The sequence below is a fragment of the Mirounga angustirostris genome, unplaced genomic scaffold (assembly GCF_029215605.1).
Source record: "Mirounga angustirostris isolate CCGP_5_RB_7025 unplaced genomic scaffold, mMirAng1.0.hap1 SCAF_11, whole genome shotgun sequence".
Classification (NCBI taxonomy): domain Eukaryota; kingdom Metazoa; phylum Chordata; class Mammalia; order Carnivora; family Phocidae; genus Mirounga; species Mirounga angustirostris.
The window spans coordinates 6956889-6974794 of NW_026991719.1; the positions used below are offsets into that span (position 1 = coordinate 6956889).

The following is a 17906-nucleotide window of genomic DNA, read 5'->3' on the forward strand; positions in this document are numbered from 1 at the left end:
AAATCCTGATGGACCTGGTTTGGGAATTCTGGCTTACAGTTCCCCTTAACTCATACTATTCACTTCCTCCTTTTCAAGATCTTTCCAACCCCACTGGCCTATATAGATGGGTTCTTCATCTGTCCACCCCTCCCTTTCTTCCTCCTTCCATTCGTCTGTCCACTCATCTGTCCCTCCACCCCCCATCCATCCTTTTGTTCATGCTTTTCTATGCATCCATCCCTCTATCCATCCATCTGTTTTTCCATCCATCCATCCCATCCCAGTGCTTCCATTGACCCCCATCCAACTATTTATCCATCTCTCCATCCCTCCCTCCATTTCTTTGTCCATCCTTCATTCCATCCCTCCAGCTTTCCCTCTCTCCCTTCATCCATCTGAGCACAGTGCACTCCTGCTATAGGGCCAGGGTCTGTGCTAGGTACTGGGAAGGCAAGACCCCTATGATGCTTGACCTTTTGGTGTACACAGACTAATGGGGGCGTCTGAAGACACTTGTCCTTCAATGAGGATTCAGAACAGAGCAGAGTGTTGGGAGCAAGGTTGCCTGGGCTTGTGGTGAGGTAGCCTCTCCAGGGAAAGGGGGCTACCGATGCTTGGAGTGAAAAGATGAGTTAAGGTCATTTCAGGTTTAGAGCATTGGGCTGGTTTTGGGGAGGATAACAGAGACCGAAGGCCTGTGTCCCTGCAGTCTTATTCTCTGCAATTGGATTGTCGGGCCATAATGTCTGAAAGCCCCTTGGTCTTCCTGTCTTCCTTGGTTTCTGGTCCTGAGAATAATTCGTGTCCCCTCTGAGACCACGAAGCGGACCTCAGGCACACAAGGTTTGCTTCAGCAAAAGGAACTCGCTGTCGGGTCCTGGTAGGCAGTGTTCCGGGGCTCCGAGGGCCCCCCGGCTGTTCTTTGCATGTGATTAAGCAGGCCCGATTTACCTTAACTGTGCTCTTCGCCCGCAGTACTGACCTCCGCGATGGGCTCAGGCTCCAGGTGCTCGTGGCCCGGTCTTGGAGATGTGCATCGACAGGTTTGACAGAACAAGTATCTTTCAGAGAAAGAGCTGGTTACTTATTCTAAGCATTGCTTCCTGTTTTGAAGACAGCCGGCTGCTGTGCTTTTGTGTAAGTGGCCAGTCCTGCCCAGCTCTCCCGGCCAGTGCCCCACGTGGGGACATGTGTCCGCCCAGGGACGAGCCCAGGGCACCGCCGCTGCTGTCCCTGTTGTTGGCAGGGCCGAAGGGACGATTCCGCAGGCTTCCTGGTGGTGGTTTTAAAGCTGGGAGGAAGCCTTGGAGCGGGCCCGGAGTGTGTCCTCCGAGGGAACTGACTCCCATCCAGTGCGCCCAGCTGGAGGGGCTCGCCCAGGGCTCCCCGGGCCGGCGCGCGCGTCCCCGCGCTCGTACTTGTGAACATGAAGGGTCTTCTGGAGACGTTAGAGGGCAGAGGTTTCAGCCAGGGTGGCAGGGGCATGCGAGGAAGAGGCACTGGAGCTGGCGAGCTTGGGGTGACGTGCCCTGGCTCGGGTCCAAGTGGAGTCACATCTCAAGTAGTTGTTATAACGCGGCATATTTACTCTGTGCTTCCAGGTGGGAAACTTGAGCTTCTGTTCCATTCTGACGGAGAGAATTTGGGGCTCACAATGAAGCCATTTCATGGGGCTGCTCAAGTCTTGTTGCTCACAGTCCTGCTCTGAGCACTTTTTTTTTTACAATTCTTGCAACTCGAAATTGAGCAAAATGACAGATTCCCGACTGCAGCACCTGCTGTTTAGGGAGTAGCCTCTTCCGGTACAGGCCGTCCTGACCCCAGCTCGGGGACTCCTGCTCTCAGGGCAGCAGCGACCTGTTGGGGGGGGGGGGAGTGGGGTGGGGTGCGGAGGGCCAGGCCTTGTAAAAAGCTTCCCACCGCTAAAGAATGACCCCTTGGATGGGTGTGCGTGACAGACCTCAAAGGCAGCACCTTCCCGATGTGACTTCGAGGGACCCCGGCAGGGTCACGGGAGCAAACAGCGGTGTCCCAGTTCTTCTCCCTGTAGCGCACGGCCTCCACGGGCGTGCCCCCCCCCCCCCCCCGGCCAAGGTCCTGGCCCTGTCACTGCTCCCCCGGCCCCCACGCTCCTCCGGCTTCATCGTTTTCTGCCCACCCCTCCGGGCCCTCCGCCTGCGGTCCACGTTCTCTGCAGCCCAAGGGATCTTTCCACACAGCTGATCTGATGACGGCCTGCGTGCCCCGACCTCCCCTCCTCCTGACTTGGCATCGCCTACAGACCGCAGCCCTGCTTTGTCAGGCCGGCCCGCGCCTTCTTGGGGAGGCTTCCGTTCGCCACGCCCGCCCTTGCTCCGTCTGCCGGGGGCCAGGGCAGGTCCCCGGTTCGTCTGGCACCGGCCTCCGTGGCTCTAGCAGCCTCCTCCTGTGCCCTCCCCGGGTAGGTCAGAAGCCGCCTACGGTGCTCCTCTCTCCGGCTTTGAACCTACCGCTGGCTGGTGAATCCGCCCTTCCCCCAGGAGCTGCACTCTCTACCTGGTGCCTCTTCCCCGTGGGTGGGGAGCCTTGGGAACAGGGATCCTGAAACTAGACTGCCCGGACTGGCAACATTTTGCATACATCTGAGGCCTGCGTTCTGGGTGTCTGTGTAGGCACATTTTTCTAGGGAGGAGATCAATGGCTTGCTTATCTCAGATTCCCAAGGAGCTCCAAGACCTGAAAGACGCACCGTCCCTGAGAACTTAACTATTCCCCGCAGCCTCACCTGGCCTGTGTTTCTTCATAGGAGCTTGATGGATGGCTGAATGTCTTAGATGTTCAGGCATTTTCCCCTTTGCTTTTGTTCTTGGATTCAGTTGGTGATATATGCAAAGATGCATTTAGAAAAAGAATGGAATTCTCATGCCAAAAAGAAAACAGATTGCAGAAAAGTTGGCTGTTTTGGGTGGGGGGGAGAGGTAATTAGTGCAAAAAAGGATGCACGATAAAATCCTTTTATTCTTAAAAGCCTGGCGCAGGACCTTTGCAACTGGGAACAATGCAAAGGGGTGAGCTTGATGTGGGCACTATTTGCAAAGCTGAAATTGAGATCACAGAGCCCAGAGGACTGTGACGTCACCACTGTGTGCTGCTTGTCTGAACTGAGGGCCAGGACCCTCCCTGGTCGCCTCCCCCTGTGATGCTATTTCTAAAGAATGTTATTGTTGGGCCTCCCAGCTCTGCTCGGCCTGTGAGGTTTTCGTCTCCCATTTCGGTTGAATTTACTTCTTCCGTCAATTGTTACTGTTTCTTTTTTTTTTCCCCCAAATCCTTCCCTAAAACCTCCTCTTTTGGTTTTTAAACATCCCTTCCTGTCAGTTGTGTTTGGGACTAAGGTAAGCATCAAGCTTCTGTGACACTACATTTTGTTTTTAAAGGAGTAAGTTCTGTCCTTTAGCCTTTTGTCCATATTAAAAATAAGGTGGTCATTCACTTCCATAGCTGTACTCCCATCAGAGTCTTCATCACTAGAAGTTTGTCAGGAGAGTAAGGGAGATAAAAATTATTTCGAAGTGGACTGTGGTGCATATATGCTTACAGGCACACCTTGGGTTGGGTTCCAGAACACTGCAGTAAAGCGATTATCACTAATAAAGTGAGCCAAATGAACTTCCTGGTTTCTCAGTGCATATAGAAGTCATATTTACACTACACTGTAGTCTCTTAAGTGTGCAGTAGTATGATGTCTGAAAAACACTGTACATACCTTAATTATAATATACTTTATTGCTAAAAAATGCTAGCCGTCATCTGAGCCTTTAGTGAGTTGTGATCACGGATCACAGATCACGGTAACAAATACAATAATGAAAAAGTTGGAAATATTGCGAGAATTACCACAATGTGACAGAGGCGTGAAGTGAGCAAATACTGTTAGAAAAAATGTGCCAACAGACTTATTCTGTGCAGGGTTGCCACAAACCTTCAATCTATAAAAAAACACAGTATTCGCAAAGTGCAACGAAAGGAGGCATACCTGTATTCTGACGGCATCTTTATTTCTAGCATTTTCCCCAGCAATGGTAGTTGCTGCCTGATCGGCTCAGATCTGCGCACCTGCCCCTGAGCGTATTCTTGGAGTCCTTCCGTTTTTGCTTGGAATCCCTCCAAGCCCAGTGGGCGTGCAGGGAGCCAGCTGGTGACCCCAAGGGCTTCTTCCCAGGGCCGGGACTGGTCTGGCCACGTCTTAGGCGCACACCCCTGAGTTCAGTTTCCTCCTAGGTGAAATGGGGGTGATGATAATGGACTCATCTCTTAAAATTGTGCTGATTAAAGGAGGTTCTGCCTCTGTGGCCAGAGCGCACCGTGTGGGTTGGCCCCGGGGCTGGTGGGTGTGGCTGCACACTTTCAGTTGGATCTGCAAGACGCGCGAGGAGGTAAGCGGTGCCCTACCCCCCAAGTGCTTCATGTACGACTGGCTTCACTCACCTCGAGGTGTGTCCCGGAGCATTGCCTTTCCAGGCCCTGCCGACTGCTGCAGAGAGGCAGGGCACTGTTTTGTAGCACCCGCACAACCAAAAGAAAAGTCTTAGAGCATAGCACGTACCATGCCACCCCCACGAGGTGTCATGTGCTTTCCTATTTTCTTTTTAAACTAAAACACTGATTGGGACCTACTCAGTGGACTTCACCGCTCACTACTGAGTCATGACTATGGCATGAGTGCCCGATCCGGAGTCATGTGATGAACGCATGCAGAGGATCGGAAATGATTAGCTTAGAGAATGTGTCAGCATGTGTCCAGCCATTTGGAGGACGTTCCGGGACATTGATGAGCCATAACTTGGAATTTGTGGATCAGAAGTGCCAGATGCGTGTGACAACTTAAGGTGAGATGACAATGAAGTGTTTCCAGAGTGTTTCATAGGACTCAGAATCCCGAAGTTGTTTCTTCCCACTGTAAATGACCTTTAGTGAGGTGTAATTTATATACCACAAACTTCACCCATATCAGTGTCGTGCGATGCGTTTTAGTAAGTGTATACAGCTGTGTGAGCATCACTGAGTTGGTTTTCGAATATTCCCATCTCCCATTGTTCATGTGCCCCTTTCCTCTTCCAGTCCCTCAAAGTCACGGGTCTGCTTTCTGTCTGTGTGTGTATTTTGGAATGCCTGCTTTTCTGGTTCCTCTTTGGAAAAGACAGATTCCAGAAGTCAGACTCTCCTGGAAGTCGTCATTTGTCCACCCTCCCTGCTGAGACCTGCCGGGGCTGGGTTTCTCCCCTGTGACCCGCCGCCTGGTCTAGAGCCCAGGGGAGGACCAGCTCGGGTCCGTCTGCAGGAGTTGGGCACCGAGGGCTGGTCTTGTGTGGGCATGGGGTGGGCGCGTGGGCTCTTAAGGCAGCCGGGGAATATTGGAGGACCCAGAGCTGTCTTTGGGTCTCCTCGTGAGGGCCCCTCAGTGTGCACTGGCTCCCCTCAGTTGGCGCCATGGGCCCAGGATGCCATTTCTAACTCGACAAGCCCGCGATTCCTATTGCGCCAGTAAACAGATCCTGAGCACCTGTTACTCCCATCCCCAAGAGCAGGAGATGCATCCGCCACGCTGCAGCCCGCTCCCTTGGATCCAGTCTCTCAGGCCTCAGGTCTGCGCACCTGCCCCTGAGCGTATTCTGTCGAGGCAGAGACATCTGAAACAGCCCTAGAGCTACCAGAGGCATACGTGTGGTGGCAGACTGCCTTCACCGCTCAGGTCAAGTCTGTGACTCCCGCTGGGTGTGTGCAGTTGTGGTACCTATGGGAGACCCCCTGGAGCTCCGTGGGGGCAGGTCAGAGTGGGAGGAGATGCCGTTCTTGTCCGGAAGGAGCAGACACTTGGGAGGAGAGGCTATGTGAACAAATAACCACGTTCTGCTTATAGTTTTAATAGATGTTCCGGGAGGAGAGAGAAAGTGCTGAGGCCGGCCACAGAAAGGGCGGCTTACTTCCTGCTCGGATGGGCTGGGTCTGGACAGGAGGCATCTGGGCCACGTGTTGGGAGACGCACTGGGAGTGGAATAGGATGGGGATGGGAGGGAAGCATGGCAAAGGGAAAGAGCAATCCAAGTTGGGGAAGAGCAGTTCCCGAGGGTTCTGAGAATGCAGGTGGACAGCGAGGGGCCGGAGGGAAGCAAAGAGTTCCCTGCGTGAGGTTTTGGGGTCTTAGAAACCTTGGAAATCTCTCAAGATCCCCATTAGGGGCTTATGGAAGATGGCTTTTCAGGCTTGATATTTCTTAAGGGCTCTCAGTCTCAGTGGGTGGGTTTTGCTGTGATCTTTCATAGAACCAGACGATGATAGAGTGAGGCGAGACCCTAGAGCTGTGCCGTCCAGCCCCGTAGCCACAGCCACGTGGGCGATTGCACACGTCCGTCGTTGTGAGCCCAAAATGAGATGGGCTCTGAGTGCAAAACATAGACTTTGTAGGAAAAAAAAGTAAAATATCTGTTTATAATCTTTATAGTCACTGCATGTTAAGTTGATGTTACGTGTTAGATTCCATGTTAAGTTGATGTCCCTATTCCAGCAAGCTGTAAAGCTCACGGGGAGCCAGGTAGGTCAGAAAAGTTGAAGGGAGGTCATTATAATTTCTTGAGGATTGGTTTGGAACTGAAATGGAAACATTGGTATCCTCTCTGAATAGCATATTAAAAACAAGCACGAGTTGGAAATACAAAGATGATCTTGTTCCAGGTGCCCTAGGATCATCCTGGTCTCCCTTTTGGTAAGGAAAATATGTGAAGGACCTGTGGTTACCCTTTTCTCTCTGCCTTCACCTTCTGCTGCCCTCCTCCACTTTTCTGCACTTTGGTGTAGTTGCTGTCAGAGCTTCCAGCGCCCTGAGCCTGGCCGGGTAGGAGGGCACGCTCTTGGAGGCACTGGATCGCTACCCACAGCTCTCCCCAGTGGCAGGCTGTGGTTGGCCGGATAGTGGCCTCCCAAGATGTCCACGTCCTCATCCCTGGACACCAGGACTGTGTTACCTGACGTGGCAAAAAGAGACTTTGCAGGTATGAGCGAGTTAGGGATCTTGCGGGGCCGGCGGGGGCGGATTATCCCAGATATCCGGGTGGGCCCAGTGTACTCTGAGACAGGAGTCTCTGCAAGTGGGAGAGGGAAAACCAGAGAGATGGCATCCTGAGAAAGACTCGACTGGCCGTGGCTAACTTCGAAGATGGAGGAAGCTGGAAAAGCCAAGAGAACACATTTCCTCCCTCGAGCCTCCAGAGGGGATGCAGCCTGCCTGACGCTTTGGTTTTAGTTCTGTGAAACCCAGCGGCACTCGTGATCTCCAGGACTGGAAGATAATACAGTTGTGTTGTTTAAAGCCACCAAGTTTGTCTCGATTTGTTACAGCAGCAAAAGGAAACTAATAGAGTCTGAAGCAGGTCTACTGGAGAACTGAGGGGGAGGCGGGCAGGGGAGTGGACGCAGCTGGCTCTGCACTGTGACGCCCACGCCCGGCTAGCACGACCCTGGCAGGTTTGCTCGCTCATCCCCATTTTGAAGATTGGGAAACGGAGGCCCAGAGAGAAACAGGATGACTCATCCAGGGTTTCGCGGCAATAAAGGGCTCTCTGACTGAGATGGTCCAGGGCCCGAAGCCCGGCAGGATGTGACAGGCAAACGGGCACAAGCAGAAGCCAGCGTCGGTGCCATCCATCATCCTCTCCCTTCTCGTGGACCAACTCTGGTAAGATTGGCCCGCAGAACATATTCATTACCTCTGCTGTGGCCAAGGAGAGCCGTTTGTTAAGGGGAGACTCTGCAGTGGGAATATCTCCGAGGGGGCTTGAGAGCGCCTCTCCTGGCTGGGGTTGCTAGGATCGGGGGGACGGGGTGAGGGGACTGGTGAGAGCTGGCCGCTGCGAGCGCACGCTTTGAAGCATGGGGACAGCGGGTACCCAGCTTCTCAGTTCATTGCTTGCCATGTTTCCCCCGCTCCCCCGCATTCTGAGAATGCTGTTAAACTTACCCTCTACTCCCTACCAACGTGTTCCTTGAGAGTAAAGCACGATTGTGCCATACAGTTTATTCTGAGCGCCCGAGCAAGTGCATTGAAGATATCCCCAGAGGGTAATGAAAAAAGTAATTACTTTTAATTACTTTTAATTATATCAAGTGCTTACTGTAAGCTCATGTTCATTCTTTTTTTTTTTTTTTTAAGATTTTATTTATTTATTTGAGAGAGAGAATGAGATAGAGAGAGCATGAGAGGGGGGAGGGTCAGAGGGAGAAGCAGACTCCCCGCTGAGCAGGGAGCCCGATGCGGGACTCGATCCCGGGACTCCAGGATCATGACCCGAGCCGAAGGCAGTCGCTTAACCAACTGAGCCACCCAGGCGCCCAGCTCATGTTCATTCTTCACAATAAAGAGCAGAGAATTGGAACATACCTAACGAGATGACCCAAGGTCCCTGGTAAATGAATTAGGGTTTACTGCAAATGATGGAAGATGCCAACGTGATGGAAAGTGGTGCTGACAAGGAGGTGAAGGGCATGGGGAAATACGCAAATGAAAAAAATCAGCGTATGAAATTGTATGTAGCATGACTTTTGCTGTGGAAAAATGAGCTGTAGGACAAAGAAGAAAGGAAAACAAATGAAAACATGAATCCAGGGCTTCTGGGTTTTAGGTGATTTCATTTCCTGTTCCTTATACTTTACTGTGAGGGTTCTGCGTTGAATCTGAGATACGGAGAAAAGAGCTTCATATCCTTCAACCTTGAAAATTTACTTCTTGAACCCTTTCAAGGAAAATAATTATAAATATAGATTATGAGCTTTAAAATAAGCAGAGATGTTTCTTTCATCATAGTTTTAAAGATTGGGGTATGATTCACATATAACATGGAACTCACCATTTTGTTTTTTTTTTTTTTTTCAAGATTTTATTTGTTTATTTGACACAGAGAGAGACACAGCGAGAGAGGGAACACAAGCAGGGGGAGTGGGAGAGGGAGAAGCAGGCTTCCCGCCGAGCAGGGAGCCCAATGTGGGGCTCGATCCCAGGACCCTGGGATCATGACCTGAGCCGAAGGCAGACGCTTAGCCGACTGAGCCACCCAGGCACCCCAGTGGAACTCACCATTTAAAGCATACAGTTCACTAGTTTTCCGTATATTCACATTGGGCAACCATCACCACTGTCTCATTTCAGAACATGTTTATCACTCCCGACAGAAGCCTTGTACCCTATTAGTAGTCACCCCCATCCCCTCTCCCCCAGCCCCTGGCAACCACTGATCTACTTTCTGTCTCAGTGGATTTGCCTAATCTGGGCATTTCTTATAGATGGATCCACACAACACAAGGCCTTCTGTGTCTGGCTCCTTTCATCAGCACAACGACTTCAGGGTCTATCCACGTTGTAGCGTGTCAGTACTCTGTTCTTTTTTAATGGTTGTATAATATGCCATTGTATGGGTAGACTGTGTTTTATTTATCCATTCATCGGTTGATGGCCCTTAGTTGTTTCCGCCTTTTGGCTATCGGGAGTAATGCCAGTATGGACATTCATTTGTGTGGACATTTGTTTTCATTTCTCTTGGGTATACACCTAGTTGTAGAATTATTGGGTCATATGGAAACTCGGTGTTTAACTGTGTGGTGTTTTTTTTTTTTAAGATTTTATTTATTTATTTGAAAGAGAGAGAGAGAGACAGAGCATGAGCAGGAGGCAGAGGGAGAGGGAGAAGCAGACTCCCCGCCGAGCAGGGAACCCAATGAGCGGCTCCATCCCAGGACCCTGGGCTCATGACCTGAGCCGAAGGCAGACGCTTCACCGACTGAGCCCCCCAGGCTCCCCAGTGTTTAACTGTTTTGAGAAATTGCTGCACTGTTTTCCAAAGCAGAGCTTATGAATATTTATATTAGCAGAAATTAGGAAATAACGTAGGTGTCAATAGTAGGAGAGTGCTTAGCAAACTGTTGGTAAAAATGCAAACTCTTTATTCCTTGATCACGTCCTAGGGGTCAAAGGCAGTTGAGATGTGAGAATTGTTCTCAAGGAGCTTAATCTATTCAACTGTTCCAGGTGATGTTTACGGAGAATTTATAACAAGGGAGGCAGAATATTTAGGCTATAATGTTAGGCCATCTCCAGGAATTTTGGGAGAGACTCAAGGTATGAATTAATAAGTATACATGTTACAAAGTTAAGTGGAAAAGGCTGGATAAAACATTGTATATACTGTGCCATCATGACCATGTCAGAAAAAAACCCCCAAAAGAACACAGAAAAAAGATGGAGGAAAACACACCAAAATAGGAATAATGGTTGCATTTGAGTGGTGGTGTGAATGGACATTTTTCTCCTATGTAGGTGTAGTTTCTAAACCCTTTGTAATGGAAGCAGAAATGCCCGAGTCTGCGTGTGGCGACTGTGGGAAGGAGTTAGTTGGAAAAATCTAACATTAAGTTTCTGGAGAGATGAGAACTTACAAACTTGGGCCGGCATACCTGTGAGTGGAGACAGAACCTTGGCCTTGCCTTGGGGAGGACTCGGAACACCGGCCCAGGGCTTTGCCCTGCCTGGCCCTTGACACTGGGCACTTGCAGAAGAACCACATGCTCTTGAGGAAGAGCCATTGGACATCAGGGTCTCCACCCAGTTGGAAGGATGACCGCTAGCAGCATGAGGGGTCACAAGATTGTCCAGGAGGAAGCCCTCCACCATGCCGAGGGTGCTGGTTGTCTCTGGTCACGGATGAGATCTCGCCTAGGTGGCTTCCGGCCTCAGCCTGACATGCAGGACTCATGCTTTTTAGCCAACAATGGCCAGAAAGCAGTCCTTGCTGAAAAACTAATACCAAAAGAACTCCACTGTTCCAGACTCCCAGACCTTGCCCTTCTGACAATGAAAAGGGAACCAAGAGTTACTCAGCTCTCCTCATTGTAGCAATGTGGTCAAATACATTAGAAAATTGAACAACTCGTCTGAAGCGATTTACTTATCACTGAAGTAATGTTACTCACCAACACCTTTCTTGGGGAAAAAACATGATTTTGGTATTGGTACAGTTTCAGATGTTCATGGAGGCATGTGCTGTGCAACAGAAAACCATGAAGTCTTTGTCCCGTAAACATTTTGGAATGATACTTAGGACAATAAATTTAGACATTCTCAATGCTGTTATTGAAAGTCATGCCAAAATGTGTCTATATGCGATGAGGTTGCAGCTGTCTGAAAATCTGTAGGGTGTGTCATTCTCATAGATGGATGAATCAGAAGAGCAGTGTAGATGTTTATTTTAATGTTCTTAAATAGGACGAAGAAACTTTCTCTGCATTTCACTGCCTCCTAGTAGAGGACAGCCTGGGTCATCACCACAAATGTCCACTACAGTATCTGATAGAGTGGGAAGGGATGTGAGGGCTTAGTATTTATTGGTTACCTATTGCTGCATCACAAATTAAACTCTGAAATCTAGTGCCTTCAAATGACAGCGAGCACAGGATTTCTGTCGCACAGGAATTTAGAAGTTTATCTGGGTGGGCCTTGCTTGGGTCTCATGAGGCGTTGTGGTCAAGATGCTGCCTGTGGCTGCAGTCATCTAAAGGCTTGACTGGGGCTGGTGGATCCACTCTCGAGGTGGTTTATTCATGTGGCTGGCAAGTTGGTGCTGGCTGTTGGCAGGAGGCCTCCGGTTCTTCTCCATTTGGGTCTCTTCATTGGGCTGCTTGAGTGAGCTCACAACATGGCTGCTGGTTTCCCCCAGAGCTGGCAGTCTGAGAGAACATGGTGGAAGCACAGTGTCTTTTATGACTCCCACCTCGGAGGCCACACACTGTCATTTCCACAGTATCCTGTTGGTCGCACAGCTCCACCCTATGCAGTGGGGGAGGGGAGCACACGAGGCCATGAACAGCAGGAGGCAGGAAGCATTGGGAGCCGTCTCAGAAGCTGGCCGTCATGGGTGTCCTGCCGCAGGGGTGCGTGTTTGACAGTGTGATGGGTGAAGCCAGGGAGTGGGTTTATGTGCTTCTCCTTGCTGTCAGATAGCCCCTTTGCTGCATTCTGCCTGCCCAAGGGACCCCTGTCTTTGCCTTCTAGCTTACCACTTCTGTCTTTTGGGAGTTGGAAAACTTCCATCATTGAGCCTGTCGAGACTACTGTCAGGTGAGTAGATGGGCTCAAAGTGTGGGCCCTGTGGATCGATGAGACCAACAGCGAGGACTCGATAACTTCTCTGTGGGTGCAGAGACCTTGCTTCCGACGTGAGCTGGACTGTGAGAGGCGTGCCTCCTCATCGGCTAGCTTTGTAGTACTGATTCCGTGGATGACCGTACAAACTCCATGCTTTGTTTGGAAAGAAAGTGGAATCCGAGGCATACAGATTCTGTATCAAGCCACAATAAAATTCACCGAGACAGTAGATGTGTCATTTGGTTTATTTTTAGAACAAGTATGGAAGTGTTATTATAATTACCTGCATTGTTTATTGGATCGAAAAATGAAAATAGGAACTTAAAATAGTTTTATGACAGTTCTTTTTTTTTTTTTTTTTTAACATTTTTATTTATTTATTTGACAGAGAGAGAGAGAGACAGCTAGAAAGGGAACACAAGCAGGGGGAGTGGGAGAGGGAGAAGCAGGCTTCCCGCCGAGCAGGGAGCCCGATGTGGGACTCGATCCCAGGACCCTGGGATCATGACCTGAGCCGAAGGCAGACGCTTAACGACTGAGCCACCCAGGCGCCCCTAGTTTTATAGCAGTTCTGAATTAATGAAGTGAATTGGGCTCTGTAGTGCTGTAAGGTCAGGTTTCCCACCTCTATTTGTTGATGAAATGAGATCATAGATGTGAACATGCTTAGAATGTACCAGTGCTGGGGCGCCTGGGTGGCTCAGTCGTTAAGCGTCTGCCTTCGGCTCAGGTCACGGTCCCAGGGTCCTGGGATCGAGCCCCGCATCGGGCTCCCTGCTCGGCGAGAAGCCTGCTTCTCCCTCTCCCACTCCCCCTGCTTGTATTCCCTCTCTCGCTGTGTCTCTGTCAAATAAATAAAAAATCTTAAAAAAACAAAAACAAAAAACAACACACCAGTGCTTGGGCATTTTTCTCTAAGCTTATATGTGAATCTAGAATGGCAGAGATGTGCTCAGGACTCCATTTATCTTAAAGTAGCATTGTTTTTGTTGTGGTTTGGTCCCCTTCGGGACCGGAATCACGCACCACACCCTGCTGTTACTTGCTTGACTTGGAACGCGCCACCATCACGCCATTCGGGGCCTGCCGAGGAATCGCGCTGCGGACGTTGGTGTTGCGGGATGGTGGGATGGACGGCATGCCGAAGGCTCATCCTGTGATGTTGTGCACTTTTGAGTGCATTGTATTTGGCAGGCTGGCTGTGGCGGATTTTACCTTCTGTATTTTGCTGTTTTGATATCGACTCTAACATCTTTTTTTTTTTTTTCTAGTATTTTTTTTTTAAGATTTTATTTATTTATTTGAGAGAGAGAATGAGACAGAGAGAGAGAGCATGAGATGGGGGAGGATCAGAGGGAGAAGCAGACTCCCTGCTGAGCAGGGAGCCTGATGCGGGGACTCGATCCCAGGACTCCAGGATCATGACCTGAGCCGAAGGCAGTTGCTTAACCAGCTGAGCCACCCAGGCGCCCCTCGACTCTAACATCTTAAAACTATGTGTAAAATGAAGACGAATTACAATCTATGCCGCTCTGATGGTGTTTATCAGTTTCTAAATGCTACTGGGAGAGACAGAGCCTGGTTGTCTAACCAGTTTGGGGAAATAACATGTTCAGAATTCATACTGGTCTTGTGAGGTTTGGCTGTGGTTGCGGTATCTCACTTTCCTGGGGCCAGGGACTTGAACAGAAGATGTGGGAGGACTGAGTTAGTGAAATTTAGGTTATCGGATTCCCATGCATACCAGTCACTGTGCATTTATAGAGACAGCCGAGGAGATAGCTGCCCAGACTCAGACAATTATAAGGCGTGGCCTATTTTATACAACAGCTGTCTTGTCAATCAATGTGATCATGGGATGTGGGGGAGGGGGCGGTTCTCCCTTTATCTGGGAGAAACCCTTTATCTATCTATGTCAAGCCAAGGTTTCCTTAGTCACATTTACTTCAAAGAGAGAGGTCTGTAGACAATGTGCTTTTGTTGTTTTTCTCCAGAAAACAAAAAGGACCCTTTGCCATTTCCGACTCTTACTGTCTAAGGACCACAGGCAGTATGGAGTAGGTATCTCCTTGTATTGGTGCCAGGCTTGCTGGGCTTTTTGCATTTGGTCAGGGGGTAATGTTTAACTCCTTGACTGATGACCTCTGGTAGATGAAACTTAACCAGTACGTTTTAGATAGACTTAAGCTGTCATGTACGGAAACATTTGGGGGGGCATTTGTAAGGGAATGAGAACAAAACACGGGTGTTCTATTGCGGAGGTTCCAGTGTCATCACCTCATTAAGCATAGGAAGAAGATGCTCGTTTTACCTGTTTTGTAACTGTCCATATCTATTTTCGCTGCTATTTAAAGTTGCACTTTGACATAGGAATGCTTTTAACTGCGAGTGTACTGATATTGTTGCTGCATATTATTCAGGCAAAGCCAGTGAATTAATATCCCAACTAAATAGTTGGAGCAGAAGCAGTCAATTAGATGAGATAATATCTAATTTTGTATTAAGACCTAATTCTAGAGTCGATGCAGCAAACTTAACGAAATTGACCTTTCAGATTTGCTTTCCTAATTTTATTTTGCAGGATAACAAAGCCGTTGACCTTTGCCGATTGTGTTGGGGATGAACTTCCTTTAGGATGGGAGACTGTATACGATAAACAGATTGGGATTTATTACATGGACCACATAAATAGTAAGTAGACGCCCACATTTGAGTTACTATATGTGAATGAGTTACTATCCAATGCAGCATTCAGCTGGATTTTATAAATGTAACCTGAGGTTGTCGTTTGTGGAGTTCTTCAAAAAGCGAAGCCGTTGTGTGGCTCCTTTGCTTGTGTGTTGCCCAGGATTGCACGGGATATGTTTAATGGACGGTTTTAATGCCTAATAAAGGGAATACATTTCCCAGGCAGTGTGGAAATAGAAATATCTTTCATAATGAGAAGGTTGTTTATTACAAAGTGGAGCTTACAAGTGCTTGGAACAATAAATGTCCAAGTGATTACCTTAACTTCATTTTGTCTTACACATTCAGTTTCAGTTTCAATACACCAAGCCTTTGTGATCTTTGTGAAGGGAGAAAACTGTGTAAAGACTACAGCTCGAGGGGCGCCTGGGTGGCTCAGTCGGTTGAGCGACTGCCTTCGGCTCAGGTCATGATCCCGGAGTCCCGGATCGAGTCCCGCATCGGGCTCCCGGCTCGGCGGGGAGCCTGTTTCTCCCTCTGACCTTCCCCCCTCTCATGCTGTTTCTCTCTCGCTCGCTCTCTAATAAATAAATAAAATCTTTAAAAAAAAAGACTTACAGCTCTTGGAAGAACTGGGTAGAGCCGTGGCTCTCGACCAGGGCTAATCTTGCTTCCCAGGACCGCTTGGCAACGTCTGGAGGCATTTTCCGTTGTTGCGCCCGGGAGAGGAGCTAGTGGGCGTCGAGTGGGCAGGGGCCAGGGCTGCTGCTGAACTTCGTGCGCTGCGCGGGACAGCCCGCCGCACAACGCGCTGCGCCCCGAGTGGCCGTGGGGCCGACGTTGGCACACCCCGGTTCACAGGCTCCATGCTGGTCTCTGCCCCTCACTCCTGGCTTGCCGCCCCTTCATCAGCCTTCCTCCATCTGGTCCCAGCGGGGGGCTCCACTTCTCTCTCAGATTCCCACTTTTGCACTCTCTCCCATTTTCATTCTAGCTACCCTCAGTGTTTCTGTCATTTAATCATTCTTCACTCCTGGGGACATGAAGCGTGGCTTCCCCTCGGCGGGTTTTCTGTCCTTCAGTGCATTAAGTGTGGGCGGGGGAGGCTGGGAGGGCCCGAGGCCGCACGATGCCGAGCCCCGTGAGCGATCTGAAGCTCTTTGCTCACTCCGGTCCCATGGCTCCTCACGTCCCCTTAGTGCGGTCGACCCAGGTTGGTGTCTTTGGGGCCGATTCCCTCATTGGCGCCTCCTGGCCAGCCTCCCGAGTCAGCATTCGGAAACCTGAATGGCGAGACTTCCTTTCTCAGTCCTGGGGCAGTGGAATTTCTGATGCGCGGTGGTCAGCCTTGCACTTGATTGCAACCCTTACCCGAAGACTGGGCATTGGGGAGAGGAACTGCCCTGGCTCATCTGCGCTCCCAGGCAGTTATCTAAGGGGCAGGAGGGCTTCTGGGTAAATCCACCAGCCACCGGACAGAGAGCGGCGCTTAGTGAGGCTCCTGGAGGGCAGCCCTCCCTGTAGCCCCAGCTGACCTGGTGCCTCACGATGGTCGGTGTTCGAGGTGTCTTGCTGTCTGGGCCTCCCTTCCCGGCTGCTGGTGGGCAGCCCCCGCAGGTGAGGGACGCCCCCGCAGGTGAGGGCTGCTGCCCCATGGGCCTGGGCACATGTGCACCGGGCCTTCATCAGCAGTCTTTGGCCTCTCCGAGCCCAGGTGGTATTACTGAATGGCAGAGGCATCTGCCTTACCCAACCTTTCTGGAAAGTCTGCCTGCCGCTGAGGTCCTGGACCCGTTCTGGCTCGCCTCTCTTGTAAACCCAACATCCTCATCCCTCTGTGCCCCCTTCTTTGCTGTGGGCATTCTTGCTCACCTGCTCGCTGTCACAGGGAATGTTTGAGAGCGCCTCTCTGTGCTGGCCACTCTTTGGGCTCTGGGGACGCAGGGAAGTGAGACCCAGTGTCTACCCTCAAGGATTCCTCATGACACTCTAGACGTGGCCATGAACCCAAAAACTGAGTAGCCACCAAGGACTTTCTTCTAGCCACTGAGTATAAGTGGGATGACTCAGCACTGCGGGTGATGAAGACATCAGAGAACCCAACTTTTTTTTTTTTCCCCAGGAACAGGAAAGGTTATTATTGTTGTAATAAAATGTACATGGAGGCCAAACACTGCGTTCCAGAAAACTTTCTCCTGAGAACCCAAGGCTTCATAGCACACCTCTAAAACTCTTTAAAGGCACGGAACCTGAGGAGTCAGATATTAAATTGGAACCGTGCAGGTCAACCAGAGGGACCCGGGTTGACCGCCTTCGAGGCCCCCAAGAGCGTCTGGTGTGCTGGGCAGAGTGCGGGCCATGGCCGCGGGCCACGGCGGTCCTCAGTGCTGTGGACACAGCCGTGACTCTGCCCCGCCCCAGGCCCACGGAATGTGAACTCCGGGCTAGCTCAGGACCCTGATTTTTGTTGTTGTATTTGGTTTCTTATTTCCTGGTGTGAGCTTTTGAGGCCTGGAGGGGCTTTCCAGTAGGGGCCTGGGGTGGCACTGTGAAGGGGGGTAGGGAATATTGGCGGAAGGCGGTTTAAACGGAGAACTTCCTTGGAACATCCTAGCAAGCACTTGTGTGTGTGTGTGTCTGTGGTAAGGTAAACGTGACATGACATTTACTTTTTCAACCATTTTGAGGTGAAATCCACAGAACATAAAATTAACCATTTTCAGGTATAGAGTTTGGGGACATTTGGTGTGTTCTGCGTTGTACAGCCACCACCTCTGTCTGGTTCCAGAACATTTCATCACCCCAAAGTCAAATGTGGAACCCATGAGCCGTCACTCCCCATTCCCCCTCCAGCCTCCCAGCCCCTGGCCACCATGAAATCTCCTTTCTGTCTCTCTGGATTTGCCTCTTCTGGACATTTCATATAGATGGAATCATACACTATGTGGCCTTTTGTGTCTGACTTCTTACACTCAGTATGACGTGTGTGAGGTTCATGCGTGTTGTAGCATGAAGCGGCACTTCATTCCTTGTTACGGCGGAATAACCTGCCATTGTACGGATAGGCCAC

General features: G+C 50.3%; 1 protein-coding gene across 1 annotated transcript in view; it reads left to right on the plus strand.

Moving 5' to 3' along the window:
- The window catches only part of WWC3 (WWC family member 3), a 117402-nt gene that overhangs the window by 26965 nt on the left and 72531 nt on the right, over nucleotides 1-17906 (plus strand). The window contains exon 2 of the mRNA XM_045874341.3: nucleotides 14730-14839. Within this exon, the coding sequence (XP_045730297.1) occupies nucleotides 14730-14839 (110 nt within the window). The remainder of the gene's footprint in view (nucleotides 1-14729; nucleotides 14840-17906) is intronic.